General features: G+C 50.5%; 1 protein-coding gene across 1 annotated transcript; it reads right to left on the minus strand.

The window, feature by feature from the left end:
- Positions 1-3,060: 3,060 nt before the first annotated feature.
- On the minus strand, positions 3,061-12,990 carry ASB16 (ankyrin repeat and SOCS box containing 16). The gene is made up of 5 exons (XM_025440347.3): positions 11,500-12,990; positions 8,975-9,242; positions 5,340-5,832; positions 4,831-4,944; positions 3,061-4,384 (listed from the first exon to the last, which is right to left on the minus strand). The coding sequence occupies exons 1-5, from the start codon at positions 11,798-11,800 to the stop codon at positions 4,199-4,201; spliced, it is 1,362 nt and encodes a 453-aa protein (XP_025296132.1). The 5' UTR covers positions 11,801-12,990; the 3' UTR covers positions 3,061-4,198.
- Positions 12,991-14,054: the final 1,064 nt, after the last annotated feature.

Raw genomic sequence — 14,054 nt, forward strand, 5'->3', positions numbered from 1 at the left:
CATTTTTAATGATATAGTTCATGAAATGTTTGCTTTTCTTAACCCTGGAACTTAGGTGTGTTTTTTTTTTAACTTAGGCGTTTTTATAACTTTATGTGCAATTGTTTTTTTATTTTTTTTTTTTAAGATTTTATTTATTTATTCATAGAGACAGAGAGAGAGAGAGGCAGAGACACAGGCAGAGGGAGAAGCAGGCTCCATGCAGCGAGCCGGATGTGGGACTCGATCCCGGGTCTCCAGGATCACACCCCGGGCTGCAGGCGGCGCTAAACCGCTGCGCCACCGGGGCTGCCCTGCAATTGTTTTTTTAAATTTTTTTCTTTATGTGCAATTAAGATGGATATAGAATGGTGAATTATCTGTGATCTGAGAATGCTGCCTTAACCCAATGTGTAGATAGTAAATCTGTTTGACTAAAACTGCTCCTTCCCTAACCACTTCATGTCATTCATTCCATGTTTGCCAATCAGATAGACAAAAGTGTGTCTGTTCCTTTGATTTCATTCATTGGATCACTAGTGAGGTTTCCAGTTTTTCATGTTTCATCAATCACTTTGTAAACTAATTGTTGGGCCTTTTGTGTTTTCTTCCCTTAAAAAATTTTTACCCAGGCTACTCTTAAGGGTGGCCCCACACTTAGACACTCCTGCTGCCCCTGTCTAAGGGTCATGATTAAAGTTACTTCTCATCCTGGGGCCTCTGGGTGGCTCAATCAGTTAAGCATCTGCCTTTGGCTCAGGTCATGATCTCAGGGTCTTGGGAGTGAGCCCTGCCTCTGGCTTCCCACTCAGCAGGGAATCTGCTTCTTCTTCTTTTTTTTTTTTTTTTGTTTTTGTTTTTGTTTTTGTTTTTTTTTTTTTGTTTTGTTTTTGTTTTTTTGTATCTCTCCCCACTGCTCGTGCTGTCTCTATCTCTCAAATAAAATCTTAAAAAAAAAAAAATTACTTCACATCATCAAAAAAATTAATTTCACTAGAATCCATAGGTGTCTCTTTGTAAAAAAAATTTCAAATATGAGAAAAAAAACTTAAAAAAAATATAGTGGGGGATGCCTGGGTGGCTCAGTGGTTGAGCATCTGCCTTTGGCTTAGGGTGTGATCCAGGATTCCCAGGATCAACTCCCACATCAGGCTTCTTGCATGGAGCCTGCTTCTCCTCCCTCTGCCTGTGTCTCTGCCTCTTTTTCTATGTCTCTTGTGAATAAATAAAATATTTTTAAAAAAAACATAGTGGAATTGAAAGTTTTAAAAAATTTAAAATACGGACCATAAAATGCCCCATTGGCACAGGCCTTCTTCCCTCCCTGGAGGAGAATTCTTGGGCACCTGTCTCTGGGCCTTTTTCTCTTATCTACAATCATGAGGTTTGGCTTTATTGGCTGTACATACTGTATTCCAACCTGTTTCTTTCTCCTTAACAACAGTTTTGGCAATCTTTCCAAGGCCATGTCTGTGATGATCACTTGGCATCCCTCCCCAGCTCCTTCCTGTTGTGGGGACTACCCTTTGTAAGGGCTGCATTGTATTCTAGAATTTGGATTTGTCCACTACCTCCCACTTGTTGTGCTGTTGCAGGCGATGGTGGAGTGAATGTCCCCATGTGTACCAAACTTTTATGTAACCGGGGCGGGGGCAGGGCAGTGTTTAAAGGGTGCTGCTAAATTGCCTACCAAAAAAGCAATTTCCTTTCCCACCAATAGGATGAGCAAGAATTTACATCTTCAGATCTTCATGGGCACTGCCTGTTATCAATCTTTACAACTTCCCTCTATCTACTAGGGAAACTACCTTATTATTTTTTTTAATATTTATTTATCCATGAGAGACACACACAGAGAGAGGCAGAGACATAAACAGAGGGAGAAGCAGGCCCCACGCAAGGAGCCCAATATGGGACTTGATCCCAGGACCCCAGGATCACGCCCTGAGCCAAAGGCAGATGGTCAACCGCTGAGTCACCCAGGTGTCCCCCTTATTATTGTTTTAATTTGTATTTCTCTGAGTGCTGGTGAGGTTGATTCATTGATTCAGCAAATGTTTGAGTGTCCACTCTCTGCAAAGCCCTGTACAGGCACCAAGTCACCAGTGGCAAATAAAACAGATGCCATTCTGGGGCACCTGGTTGGCTCAGTGGTTGAGCATCTGTCTGCTTTTGGTTCAGGTCGTGATCCCGGGGTCCTTGGATTAAGTCCCACATCAGGCTCCCTGCAGGGAGCCTGCCTGTGTCTCTCATGAATAAATAAATAAAATCTTAAAAAAAAAGATGCCATTCTTGTCCTCACAGATGAAGGAAATTAAATCTTTTAGTTGAGGATTTTCTTTCCCCAGTATTTTATCTTTCACTTGTCTTTACAACTTGGTACTTTTATAACCAAATTTATTTTTTTTTCTGTATCCAGATCAATTCATCTTTTCTGTTATGCTTTCATCATGGAATATCTCCTACCCCAAAATAAATACAGATAATCTCATGTATCTTTTGTTTTTTTTTTTTTTTTTTTAAGTGGTATGTTGTCATAGTTGTAAATACAACAGAAAAGGTTGAGCTCACTGGAGTCTGCATCCTCCCCCAAGGGAGAGGCACCCAGCTTGGGCCAGGACTAGAGAGGATTTCCCTCTCTTCCTCCCTGCCTTTTGGCTCTGCAAAATTAAAGCAAACATTTCTTCCAGAAAGGAGAGGTTGCTGTTCTGCATAACAAGGAACATTTTCGTGTTGGTGAAATGGAATCTCCGTGGATGCAACCCTCCACAAAGAGAGTAGACTAGCCCAGCTACAGGAGGCCGACCCTAGGACCCTTTGGCCCGTCTCTACCATGTGACTCCAAATGGTAATGGGGAGTGGACAGCCTATGGTCCCTCAGCTAAAGGACCCTTCTGAGGTGGTTACTGCAGGCTTGGGGTCTGGCAAGGGCCTTCTGCTGTTCTTATACCCTTTTTTCCTATCACAAGAGTAACAGGTGCTCCATGCAGAAAACTTGAGAACCACAAAACAGTACAAAGGTTGGCGATAAACCTGGAGTGAAGGCTATCTCAGCCACATGTCAACCTAACACATCCACACTTTGGTTAGTGCACAAATCGTTTATTTTCATTCACAAAAACTGGCTTGAAGATGAACGATGGTACTTTTGCCTCTGGGACCAGAGGAGGAAGTGAGAGGGAGGAGGGACAGCTACTGGCTTGTCCTCCTGTCACGGGCCCTTAGAGACCACAGTGTAGTGACTATTGTTGCATCACTGGTGGGGGAGGGGTTGGGAGCGGGGAAGACATGACCATAAATGGGTCCCAAGCATCATGCATTTATTCCTTCTTCAACAACCAGTCTCAGCCACTCTGAGGCAGACACAAACTCTTAACTTAAGTAAATGCAATCCAAGGAAGGCTCTGAGGAGATGGTGCTATTGGGCTGAGTCTGAAGGATCAAATCAGCTTCAAGCAGGACAAAAAAAAAATGTGGGAAGGGTATACCAGGCAGAGGGAACAGCACATGCAGAATGCCTAGAAGCAAAGCAGAGTAGGTCATATCCAGCAACGAGCAAGGCTGGAAAATTTGATGAAGCTAGATTCCAGGAATCTCAGAGGGAGAAGGCGGATCAGAGGGGGATCAGAAGACCAGAGAGCAAAAAAAAAAAAAAAAAAAAGAAGACCAGAGAGCTTGGCAGAGGCAGGGGGAGAAGATCTGTCTTACTGAATTTAGATTTTAGCCTGAAGATGGTGAGGAGCCACTGAAGGGCATGAACAGAGTTGAGATTCCCAAAGGGAGTTCTAGCATTCTTGCAGGACATGGGCTTCAAGACCAATCAGTGAGGTCTTCCCTTCAAGCGACAAAGGCAGTTTGGCCAGAGCCAGTGCAACTAGAGACAGAATCTATCACTCTTTAGAAGGCCAAACAGGCACATAGGTGGCAGGTGAGGGGGGGGCAACAAGGATCACTCCCACCTTGCTTGGATAGCGGAGCCATCACTTAAGCAGAGGAGATGGACATGGGTGAAGGTGGAGTCTGCACACCTTCCCATTGGACAGCTGAAGCTCAGGTTGGGCTGGAGGTCAGCAAGTAACTCAAGAAGCCAATGGAGGGATGAGCTGGCCGGGGAGGGCATGCTGAGTGGGGAACAAGAGAGCCAGGGATTGGTCCTCCAGGGTTGTAGGGAGGTGACAGAGGGGGCAGAGCCAGCTCCGGGAGCACCCTGGCATGGAGCTCACTGGATCCGCCCCTCAACACGCAGCAGCAGGTAGTCCCTAAGGACCGGGGGCAGTGGGAGGCGGGCAGTGGCCTGTCGGCAGTGGCTACCCAACTGAGCACGCACAGCCAGCCGGGCCAGGTGCTGCAGCCTCCTCGGCTGGTTCACCATGCTCAGAGCCGAGACGTAGAAGGCTTCATGCTCCTAAGCCAAGAGTGGAACAGGATCAGATACCCAACACTTGACTCTGCCCTTCCATTTGGGACCACCTAGCACTGGGGGCCCCAGGAATTTACAACATGCACCCACCAGGGGGTTTGATGCAATTTGACTCAGATTCAGGGCCCAGAAGCCCTGCAGGGGTCATGGGGGATGGGACCACATTGTAGGGCAGGGTCTTGGCCATGTCTCCACCCACCACTCCAAAGAAGCCGGCACAGTGCCCGCTGTGTCAGAGATACCTGATAAATGTCCACGCTGGTTACAAGTGAGAGAGGCTGGTGGGGTGTGTGAGATTAGAAGTTGTTCTGAGCTGCTAGGGGGCAAGAGACTCCAGGAAGCCCATCCTGGAGGGAATAAGGCCTGGGGCTCATCCTTCCTCTGCATCTCTCCCAGAGCCCAGGAAAGAGCTGCGGCCGGGGTGGACATACCTGCCACAGCTCTGGGAGTACTGCCTCCACCCAAGTATCACAGGTCGGGACGCAAGGGTAGGCATTTAGCAGGACTTCCAGGGCCCGGGGAAAGTTGGCACAGTGTTTCAGCATCTAGGAATCAAAAGACAGTCTTAGGGTCACCATGGCTCTCCCAACCAAGGGCAGAACCAAGTTCAGTCTAAGTCAAAGGTCCACTCACACTCAAATTTGGGAGGCTAAAGGTCTGAGTCTCTCCTCATTCTTTCCCATTCCTCAGTTTGCCGCACCATCTGTGGGTTGCAACCTCTTGGTCCTGGCCAGTTGCCCTGGGAGCCCTTTCCTCCTTAGATATGCTCCCCTATAGCCTTCTGTGGTCCTTCCCAAGATGCGGACAGACCTGTGGCTACAGGACCAGGCTCTCAGTCTCTTCCCCACCCCCACCCCCGCCGGCTTTTCTGGCGGCAGGGCAGTTGCAGCCACAGGCTCCCCGCCCACCGGGGCCTCTGTGCACGGGCCTCCCTGCGCACCTCAGGGCGCACCGGCTGGGCCCCGTAGTCCAGCAGCGCAGCAAAGAGGACCTCGGGCTCCCAGTTGGGGGCGTCCTGGACCGCCTGCAGCGCGCAGTCCATGGGCGTGTGGCCCGCCGCGTTGGGCACCCCCGCGCAGGCCCCGTGGCGCAGCAGCAGCTCGGCCAGGGCCCCGCAGCCGTTGGCACAGGCGTTGTGCAGCGGCGTGTGGCGCTTGCGCCCAGCAGCGCGGGCATCGGCCCCCGCCTCGAGGAGCCTGCGCGCGGCCGCCTGGTGCTGCCGGCCGCCGCCCGGGCCCTCGGCCCCCGCGCACGCCGCGTTCAGCGCCGTCTCGCCCTGGCTGGTGCGCAGGTGCACGTCGGCTCCGCGCTCCAGGTAGAGGGCCACGTGCTCGTCCAGGCCGCGAGCGGCCGCCACGTGCAGGGGTGTCACCTCGCTGTCCTGTGCCGCCACGTTCACGGTCGCTCCGGCCTCCAGCAGCAGCTTGGCACACCTGCGGGCGAGGCGCCAGGCCCGGAGAGACGAATCCTGAGGGCCCGGGCCCAGCCCGCTGTCCTCCCCTTCCCCCTGTCCCCTCACCCCGCTCGCCACCACCCGGGGAGCCTGGCTCCCACGTTAGACTCACAGCAGCCCGCGACAGCAGGGCTGCGAGGCCCGTGATGCCACCAGGAGCGTCCTCAGTTCCCAGATGAAAAACTCAGCCGAGGAAGGTCGCATCCAGCCAAGGACGCACAGCAAGTTAGAGGCTGCTACAGAATTAGTACTCGTTGTCTCCGAAGCTCCCTCCCAGAATGTTTATTTCCTTGGTAAGTTATTTTTTTTTTAAGATTTTTAATTTATTTATTCATGAGAGACACAGAGACAGAGAGAGGCAGAGACATAGGCAGAGGGAGAAGCAGGCTCCATGCAGGGAGCCCGATGCAGGACTCCAGGATCACGCCTTGAAGTCTGACTGAACCACTGAGCCACCCAGGTGTCCCTGACCCTCCTCTGATAGTTCTAATCACTGGCTAATTTTTGTTTCCAAAACCTGACTCTCCAAGCGGATTGGGACCCCAAGGCCCGGTTCTGAATCACTTGCCAGTGGTCTCCTGATGTTTTGATAGCACAAAAACTTTTGAAAAACCCACTACTATGTCCACTATGAATGTTACACCTAGAAAATTGAAGAGTATGAGCTGTAAAGAAAAACAGACGAAGTCCTGATATTTTCTTCCTGCCTCCAAACTTGAAGTCCACCCTTCCAGACCAGTGACACCCACTCAAGCAAAGGAAGGCACTTGGGGATCAGCCTACTCCATTTTCCCCTAGAGAAAACAAACGGAACCAAAGAACAAAAACAAGACTTTAGGGAGCTGGTGTTTCACTTGTCTCCCAGTTCCTAAGAAACTATAAGCCAGGGATCCCCGGGTGGCGCAGCGGTTTAGCGCCTGCCTTTGGCCCAGGGCGCGATCCTGGAGACCCGGGATCGAATCCCAAGTCGGGCTCCCGGTGCATGGAGCCTGCTTCTCCCTCTGCCTGTGTCTCTGCCTCTCTCTCTCTCTCTCTGTGTGACTATCATAAATAATAAATAAAAATTAAAAAAAAAAAAAGAAACTATAAGCCAGAGCATGGGGCGCCTGGATAGCTCAGTGAGTTAAACATCAGATTCTTGATTTCGGCTCAGGTCATGATCTAAGGGTTGTGAGATTGAGCCCTGTGTTGGGCTCTGTGCTGGGTGTGGAGCCTGCTTAAGATTCTCTCCCTCAGACAGCCCCAGTGGCACAGGGGTTTAGTGCTGCTTGCAGCCGGGAGTGTGATCCTGGAGACTGGGGATCGAGTCCCATGTCGGGCTCCCTGCATGGAGCCTGCTTCTCCCTCTGCCTGTGTTTCTGCCTCTCTCTCTCTTTGAATAAATAAATAAAATAATCTTAAAAAAAAAAAAAAAGATTCTCTCCCTCTCCCCCTCCCCGTTTTCCCCCCTTATCTCACGTGCACACATGCTATCTCTCTAAAAAACAAAACCAAAAACTATAGGCCAAAACACTGTTGAGATAAATATGCACATTAACCACTAGGGGTAAACCAAACTTGAAACAAACTTGATTAATGATGCAATTAAACTAACAATAATTTATCATTAAAAAGCCAGAATGGCAGCCACGGGAAGTCCAGAAGCAGATCCAGCAATCCCAACAAAACCTTGATGACCCCGTGTCCCTCCCCAAAATGGCTAGAATTCCTGCTCCCTTCTGGGCATAAGGTCTAGTTGGTGCTTGGCTCCAGTAGGAATTGAGTAGCAGCTAGCCGTCTATAAACTACTGAATTTATATCCTGAGTCAATTCTAATCATGGGCTGATTTTTGTTTCTAAATAACGCTGAAAAACTCACTCAGTGGAGTTTCAGTAAGTTTCTCTTAAAAAGAGAAAGTCTGGGGATGCCTGGGTGGCTCAGCCCTTGACTGTCTGCCTTTGACTCAGGGTGTGATCCCAGAGTCCCAGGATCGAGTTCCGCACTGGGCTTCCTGCATGGAGCCTGCTTCTCCCTCTGCCTGTGTCTGCCTCTCTTTTTCTGTGTCTCTCATGAATAAATAAATAAAATCTTTATTGAAAAAAAAAGGAGGAAAAGTCTGTTGGAAAGTGTACTATGTGCTCCTAAGAATTCAAGAAAGGGCTGGAAAATCAAAATCCCTTTTGTGTCCATCACTGATCTAGATCCAGCTAGGGAGAAGTCCCCAGCATGTGGGCCATGGAGTGTTTTCCACCACTGCCAGCCCCGGCTGTGAACCTGATTTGTGAAAGTATGAAAACCATCGTGTAGGGGGTTCAAAAATCTGTTGATTTTTTTTTTCCTATAGTTGACACACAATGTTACATTAGTTTCAAGTGCAAGACTTTAGTGACTTGACAAGTTTATACATTATGCTGCGTTCCCAAGTGTAACTACCATCTGTCCTGTTAGAGCGCTATTACAATATCATTGACTATATTCATTTTTTTAAAAAGATTTTATCTATTTATTCATGAGAGACACAGAGAGAGGCAGAGACACAGGCAGAGGGAGGAGAAGCAGGCTCCATGTAGGAGCCCAATGCAGGACCCGATCCTGGAACTCTAGGATCATGACTCAAGCCAAAGGCAGACACCCAACTGCTTGAGCCACCCAGGTGTCCCTCATTGACTATATTCCTTATGCTGAGCCTTTTTTTCCCCCATGCCTTACCTGTTCCATAATTGGAAACCTGTATCTCCCACTCCCCTCCACCCCCGCAAAAAACCTGTTGATCTTAAAAATGTGGGAGGAGGGGCTGTGGGGGTAGGGTTTGTTGGGGGAACACTGGGCTACTGTCTTTCTTGATGCCTACGTCAAAACAGGAATTTGGCTACAGAGGAGTCACAGGGGATAGGGGACTGTAGTTGGAACAGGTTTTCCAAAAAGACAACAAGGCTTCTGCCTCCTGGGCTTAGCCTATGTGACCTTGGGCAAGTGCCTAAACCTTTCTGAGCCTGATTTCTCACCAGTAGAATGAGACCTGTCTCCTAGATTGTCATGAGGACATGTGGACGTGAGGTGCTTCTCCCTTTCTCCTGGCTGAGTTAGCTGCACACACACACACACACACACACACACACACACCTCTCCCCTGGGTACCTACTGCAAGGACTCGGGGACAGTGCAGAGGTGCAAGGGAGTTGTGCCCTCCTCGGACAACACGTTGGCTTTGGCACCAAAGGTCAGCAGCAGCCTCACACAGTCAGACTGGGCCCGGGCGCAGGCCTCATGCAAGGCTGCCCGGCCTCCAACTCGGGCGTCCAGCTCAGCTCCCTGCCGGATCAGGTGGCGGGCACAGTCAGTGTAGCCTCGGGCCGCAGCAATGGTGAGGGGTGCTGTCTGCTTCGTCTTGGGGGTCAATACCCAGAACCCTGGGGAAAGCGAGCAGTGTTGGGGAGTGGTATGTGAGACTCACAGGGCAGACTGTGGTGTACGACTGTGACTGGCCCCGACCATCCCTTAGCACCCCTGGCAAATGATGTGCCAGGCTACCTATGGAGAGGGACTCATGCAAGCCCGAACTGGGAGTGTGAATTGGAACAGCCTTTTATTTATTTTTTTTTTCAATTTTTTTTTTATTTATTTATGATAGTCACAGAGAGAGAGAGAGAGAGAGGCAGAGACACAGGCCGAGGGAGAAGCAAGCTCCATGCACCGGGAGCCCGATGTGGGATTCGATCCCGGGTCTCCAGGATCACGCCCTGGGCCAAAGGCAGGCGCCAAACCGCTGCGCCACCCAGGGATCCCTGGAACAGCCTTTTAGAAGGGTTGTCAATCTGTAACAAAATGTGGCATGTGTCTTATAGAAAAAAAAAGTAATTGCTCTTGAAAACCACGAGGGCAACTAAAGAGAGTTAATCCTGTTAAATAAACCTCTGGGTCTTGGAGCCCCTTGGTTCTTGCTGTTCAGGAGAGTGTTCTGGTATTGGGGGTGGGTTTGAATTATGCGTATGAGGGCCTGGAGCTGAGCTTGGGAGTGACCTAAGAGCAGAGCTGAAAGAGCCTGGTTTGGAGTTCTAGGATATTCCTGGGGCAGAGGGGGAGAGTAGGGTGGGAGGGAAGGGTGGAAGGGGAGAATAAGAGGTGGGGGTGGGGAAAGGAAGAGTGGGGTCAGGGGCTGAGATGTTGGATTTAGTATTGGATCTGAATTGTAGAAAAGGACATAGATGTCTAATATCCAACTCTAAGTTGTTTGCATTATGGTGAAGTAAATTCCTGGGTTTGCCAAATTTTGGGTAAATCATGTTTTGTTTTGTTTTGTTTTTATTAGGATTGAAATTAAGGCCAAGTTCCATTCAGGGGATGATAGGCATGCTGCAGGATGAGAGCATGTTACCCTGGGTAAGGTCACACCTCTAACAGTTAAAGCCAAGCAGGAATCTGGAGTTTGCAGTGACTGTGAGAACATAAGCTTTATGAGGATTGGAATCCCCAGATCCACGGGTGAGGTTTGAGGCAGTCTCTGTCAGTCTTAAAAGTGGGGTGATCTTGGTGGAGGTATTTGGTTTACATGGACAAACCCACTGGTCAAAACAGAACCTAAGGAAATTATCTGGAAGTACACAAAAGATGTTTATCATATTGCTGTTTAAAATAATTTTACTAAATAAATAAATAAATAAATAAATAAATAAATAAATAAATAAAATAATTTTACAAAGAAGGAACCCAATCCACCCAATCTACTTGGGCACTAGTTCTATAAATCATGGCACACTCATACAATATAATTTATGCACCTATTTAAAATATTATGTGGGGACAGGGTGCCTTGGTGGCTCCATCAGGTGTCCCACTCCTGATTTTGGCTCAGGTCATGATCTTGGGGTCCTGAGATCAAGCCCCACATTGGGATCTGCACTCAGTGGGGAGTCTGCTAGAGATTCTCTCCTTCTTCCTCTGCCCCTCCCTACTGCGCATGCACACACTCTCTCTCAAATTAAAAAAATATATATATTATGTGAGGACACCTAGCTGGCTTGGTTGGTAGAGCTTGCAACTCTTGATTCCCGATTTGTGAGTTCAAGTCCTAGGTTGGGTATAGAGATTACTTAAAAGTAAAATCTTGGGCAGCCCAGTTGGCTCAGCGGTTTAGCGCTGCCTTCAATCCAGGGCCTGATCCTGGGGACCCGGGATCGAGTCCCATGTCAGGCTCCCTGCATGGAGCCTGCTTCTCCCTCTGCCTCTCTCTCTCTCTCTCTCATGAATAAATAAATAAAATCTTTTTTAAAAAGTAATATCTTATTTTATTTTTGATTTTTAAATTTAAAAAAATTTTATTTTAAGTAGGCTTCATTCACATGGGGTGGAGCTTGAACTCACAACCCTGAGATCAAGAGTTACATGCTTTATCGACTGAACCAGCCAGGTGCCACTCAAAAAATCTTAATATATATAAGATTGCATTAGAATAAACTGTGTTCCTATGTTATTGATATGTTAATATAACTTTCATTCTGAAAAGACATACAAACCACTAACTATGCCTCATGTCTTCTTAGGAGGGAACTAGAATAGGCTGTGGAAAGCAGCGGTCTAGGCTGTGTTCTAGAGGGAGAGGATGGGACCAAGACGCTCCCCCTGTCCTGACCCCTACCCTCCCCCTCTGCCCCACTGGGTGCTCCCTACCCTGTTCAGCTGACCAGGCCAGCTGGTTGCTCACAGTCTCCACAATCATGTTGGCAGCATCTTCATCTTGGAACAGGGCTTGGACCTGTTGCAGGTCACCAGAGAACAGAGCATTGTGCACGGCTGGGTCTCGGCAGCAGCGGCGTGGCCTGGCGAGCCGGGCCCGGGCACTGGGGGGGCACCTTTGGCTTCGGCACTGCTGGGCCGCCGCCCGCCTCCGGTCCTCCCACTCCAGCCACTCCCGCTGCAGGCGGAGAGCGCGCAGTGTGGAGGAGGTGAAGGGGAAGGTCTCCTCTGCCATGGGGAGGGGCACCGGGGGTCTGGGCAGTGGCAGCTGGGCAGAGGGTGCCCTCAGCCCGACTACCACCCTTGCTCTGAGGAGGCACCCTGCAACCTCACTCGTGACCCGGCAAGAAGAGCAGCTGAGGCTATAAATAGGTCCTTCGCTGGTCTGGTAAACAGGGTTGGCCTGGAGTCATGATCCTGGTGCAGAGAAGGTGTTGGGCCAACCCCCAGCCCGGGGCCGAGGCCAAGCCCTGCCCCTGCCGATACCCTCCCGATGGGACAGCAGAGCCCCAGGGTCAGCATCCTCCCCTTCTCTGGAGTGAGCATCTTGGGTTGGCAAGGTCCGAGGTGAGTGAAGCAGTCAATCTAGGAGATGGACAGGACAGGGAGGAAGCGCCCTGGGGCCACTGGCCTCTCAGATGGCTGGAGGGCAGACCCCCCGCCCAGGAAGTAAGGGCAGGTGGAGACAATCCCAGCAGCTCTTCCAGCGTCTGCAGTCATCACCGTAACTCTGCACATATACACATAGAGCTCTATGATAATGACATTACTTTAACATCCATCTTCACTCTGAGGGCCATACTTCCTGGCTCATTGAGGTCAATAGCTTGGTTTTGACAATAAATCAGTCAGGCTAATGATCACAGTTGAATCACCTCTGAAATAGGTGGTTTTATGTCAGTTTTACTAAAGAGGAACATAAGGCTAAACCTGGTAAAAAAAATCTCACCCGAGGTCATGGCTTGTGAGTGAGCAGAGGAGCCAGGATTCAGACCCCAGCTGGCCAGACGGCATAGATGAGGCACACTGGCTCTTGTTGCTGTGGCCACAGGAGGGCGGACAGGGGGGGAGAGCCTCTCCCTACTCCTTAGTAGGACAGCGTGATCTCTAGAAGCTGACCACGACGAATTTTGCGTCCCCTCACCCTCCAGCTCCTAACGGGGCTCGCCGGCCTGCCTAAGGAAGGCCAAGGGGCTGACCTGGCAACTCTGGAGACTATGACCAAAGAAACCTTCAAGCCACAAACCCATTCACCCTCAGGAGAAAGCAGCTCTGCTTCCAGGAGCCTCTAGGGGGAGGAATGAGGCCATGAAATAGCATTGGCTGTGGCTCTGCTGAGTCCGGGAAGGGGAGGGCGGAGGGTGGAAGGGATACTAGCCCCTGCCTTGGGAGCTCTCCTAGCCGCCCTACCTCACCCAGTGTGTTGGTGGGAGGCCCCTCAGCCCCTGGGGGCCAGCCTAGGCCAGGGTGCCCTGGTCTCTCCACCCCCTGCCCCAGCTACGGGCTCTCCTAGCTCCTCTGGCCTCGCTTCCTCTCCTCCCTGGCTCTGCAGCCACCCCTGCTAGTAACCTCTAACTTCCTCTCCCTGGTCCCTTTACACAAACAAGGTCCAGCCAGACTCCTGGCGTTCCTTTCTCTGCCACAGTCTCTCTGCTCTGCTGCCCAAGTGGAAGGATCTGTCTAAATCGGTTCATTTCCTAGCTTGAAAACTCCGGCTGACTTCCAACATCAGCCCTCTCCAGGGAGGCCCGATCCCTAAGTTCGGCCTCGTGTCACGTGACATCCTCATCCCAACTCCTCAGCCTTCCCTGCCATCCCCTGATCCGTACTCCAGGAGGACCGCATATGTTCTTTGTAAAGGACCTATCCTGTTGTACCGTGGACGCGTCTGCGACACTGGATGTGGGCTCCAGAGCAGGACCTGAATTTATTCAGCTGGGTCTCTGCAGCCCAGCAGGGCCTGGCACACAATAGGTCTTGATGTGGTGTTTAGGAGCGCCTGGCTCGTAGCAGGCTGGCCCCTTATGTGTAGGGCATTGACTGAGGGCCTTGTTCTCTGCCAGAGCAAACACTCATCTGCCTGCCCAAGTGGGTGGCAGCAGCCTGGGCTGCTTCCGGCACTGTCCTTACTCTGCTGCTCACCCACTCTGGCCCCCGCTTCTTGGTGGTATTCCAGGGTGGGGGATCCCAGAGGGAGGAATGAGATCATGCACAGCAAGGTCCTAGAGAGCCTCAGAGAAAGGCACCTCTATAAATGCAGCTGTGATTAACCTGGTTGGAACCCACTTGGTGTTTTAATTGCCCCGCCAACGGCCTGGCTGAGCACCCACAGCTGGGTTCCCAGGGTTGGGAGCTGACAAGGCCGGGTGGGGCCAAGAGGGGCCAACGTGGGGTGGGTGTCCCTTCCCTTTGAGGCACACAGTCGTCATGTGTAGGGTGCAAGGCTGGGTTGACCTCCTCAGCCTGTCTGCAGGCTCCTTGTCTGTCAT

The sequence above is a fragment of the Canis lupus genome, chromosome 9 (assembly GCF_003254725.2).
Source record: "Canis lupus dingo isolate Sandy chromosome 9, ASM325472v2, whole genome shotgun sequence".
Classification (NCBI taxonomy): domain Eukaryota; kingdom Metazoa; phylum Chordata; class Mammalia; order Carnivora; family Canidae; genus Canis; species Canis lupus.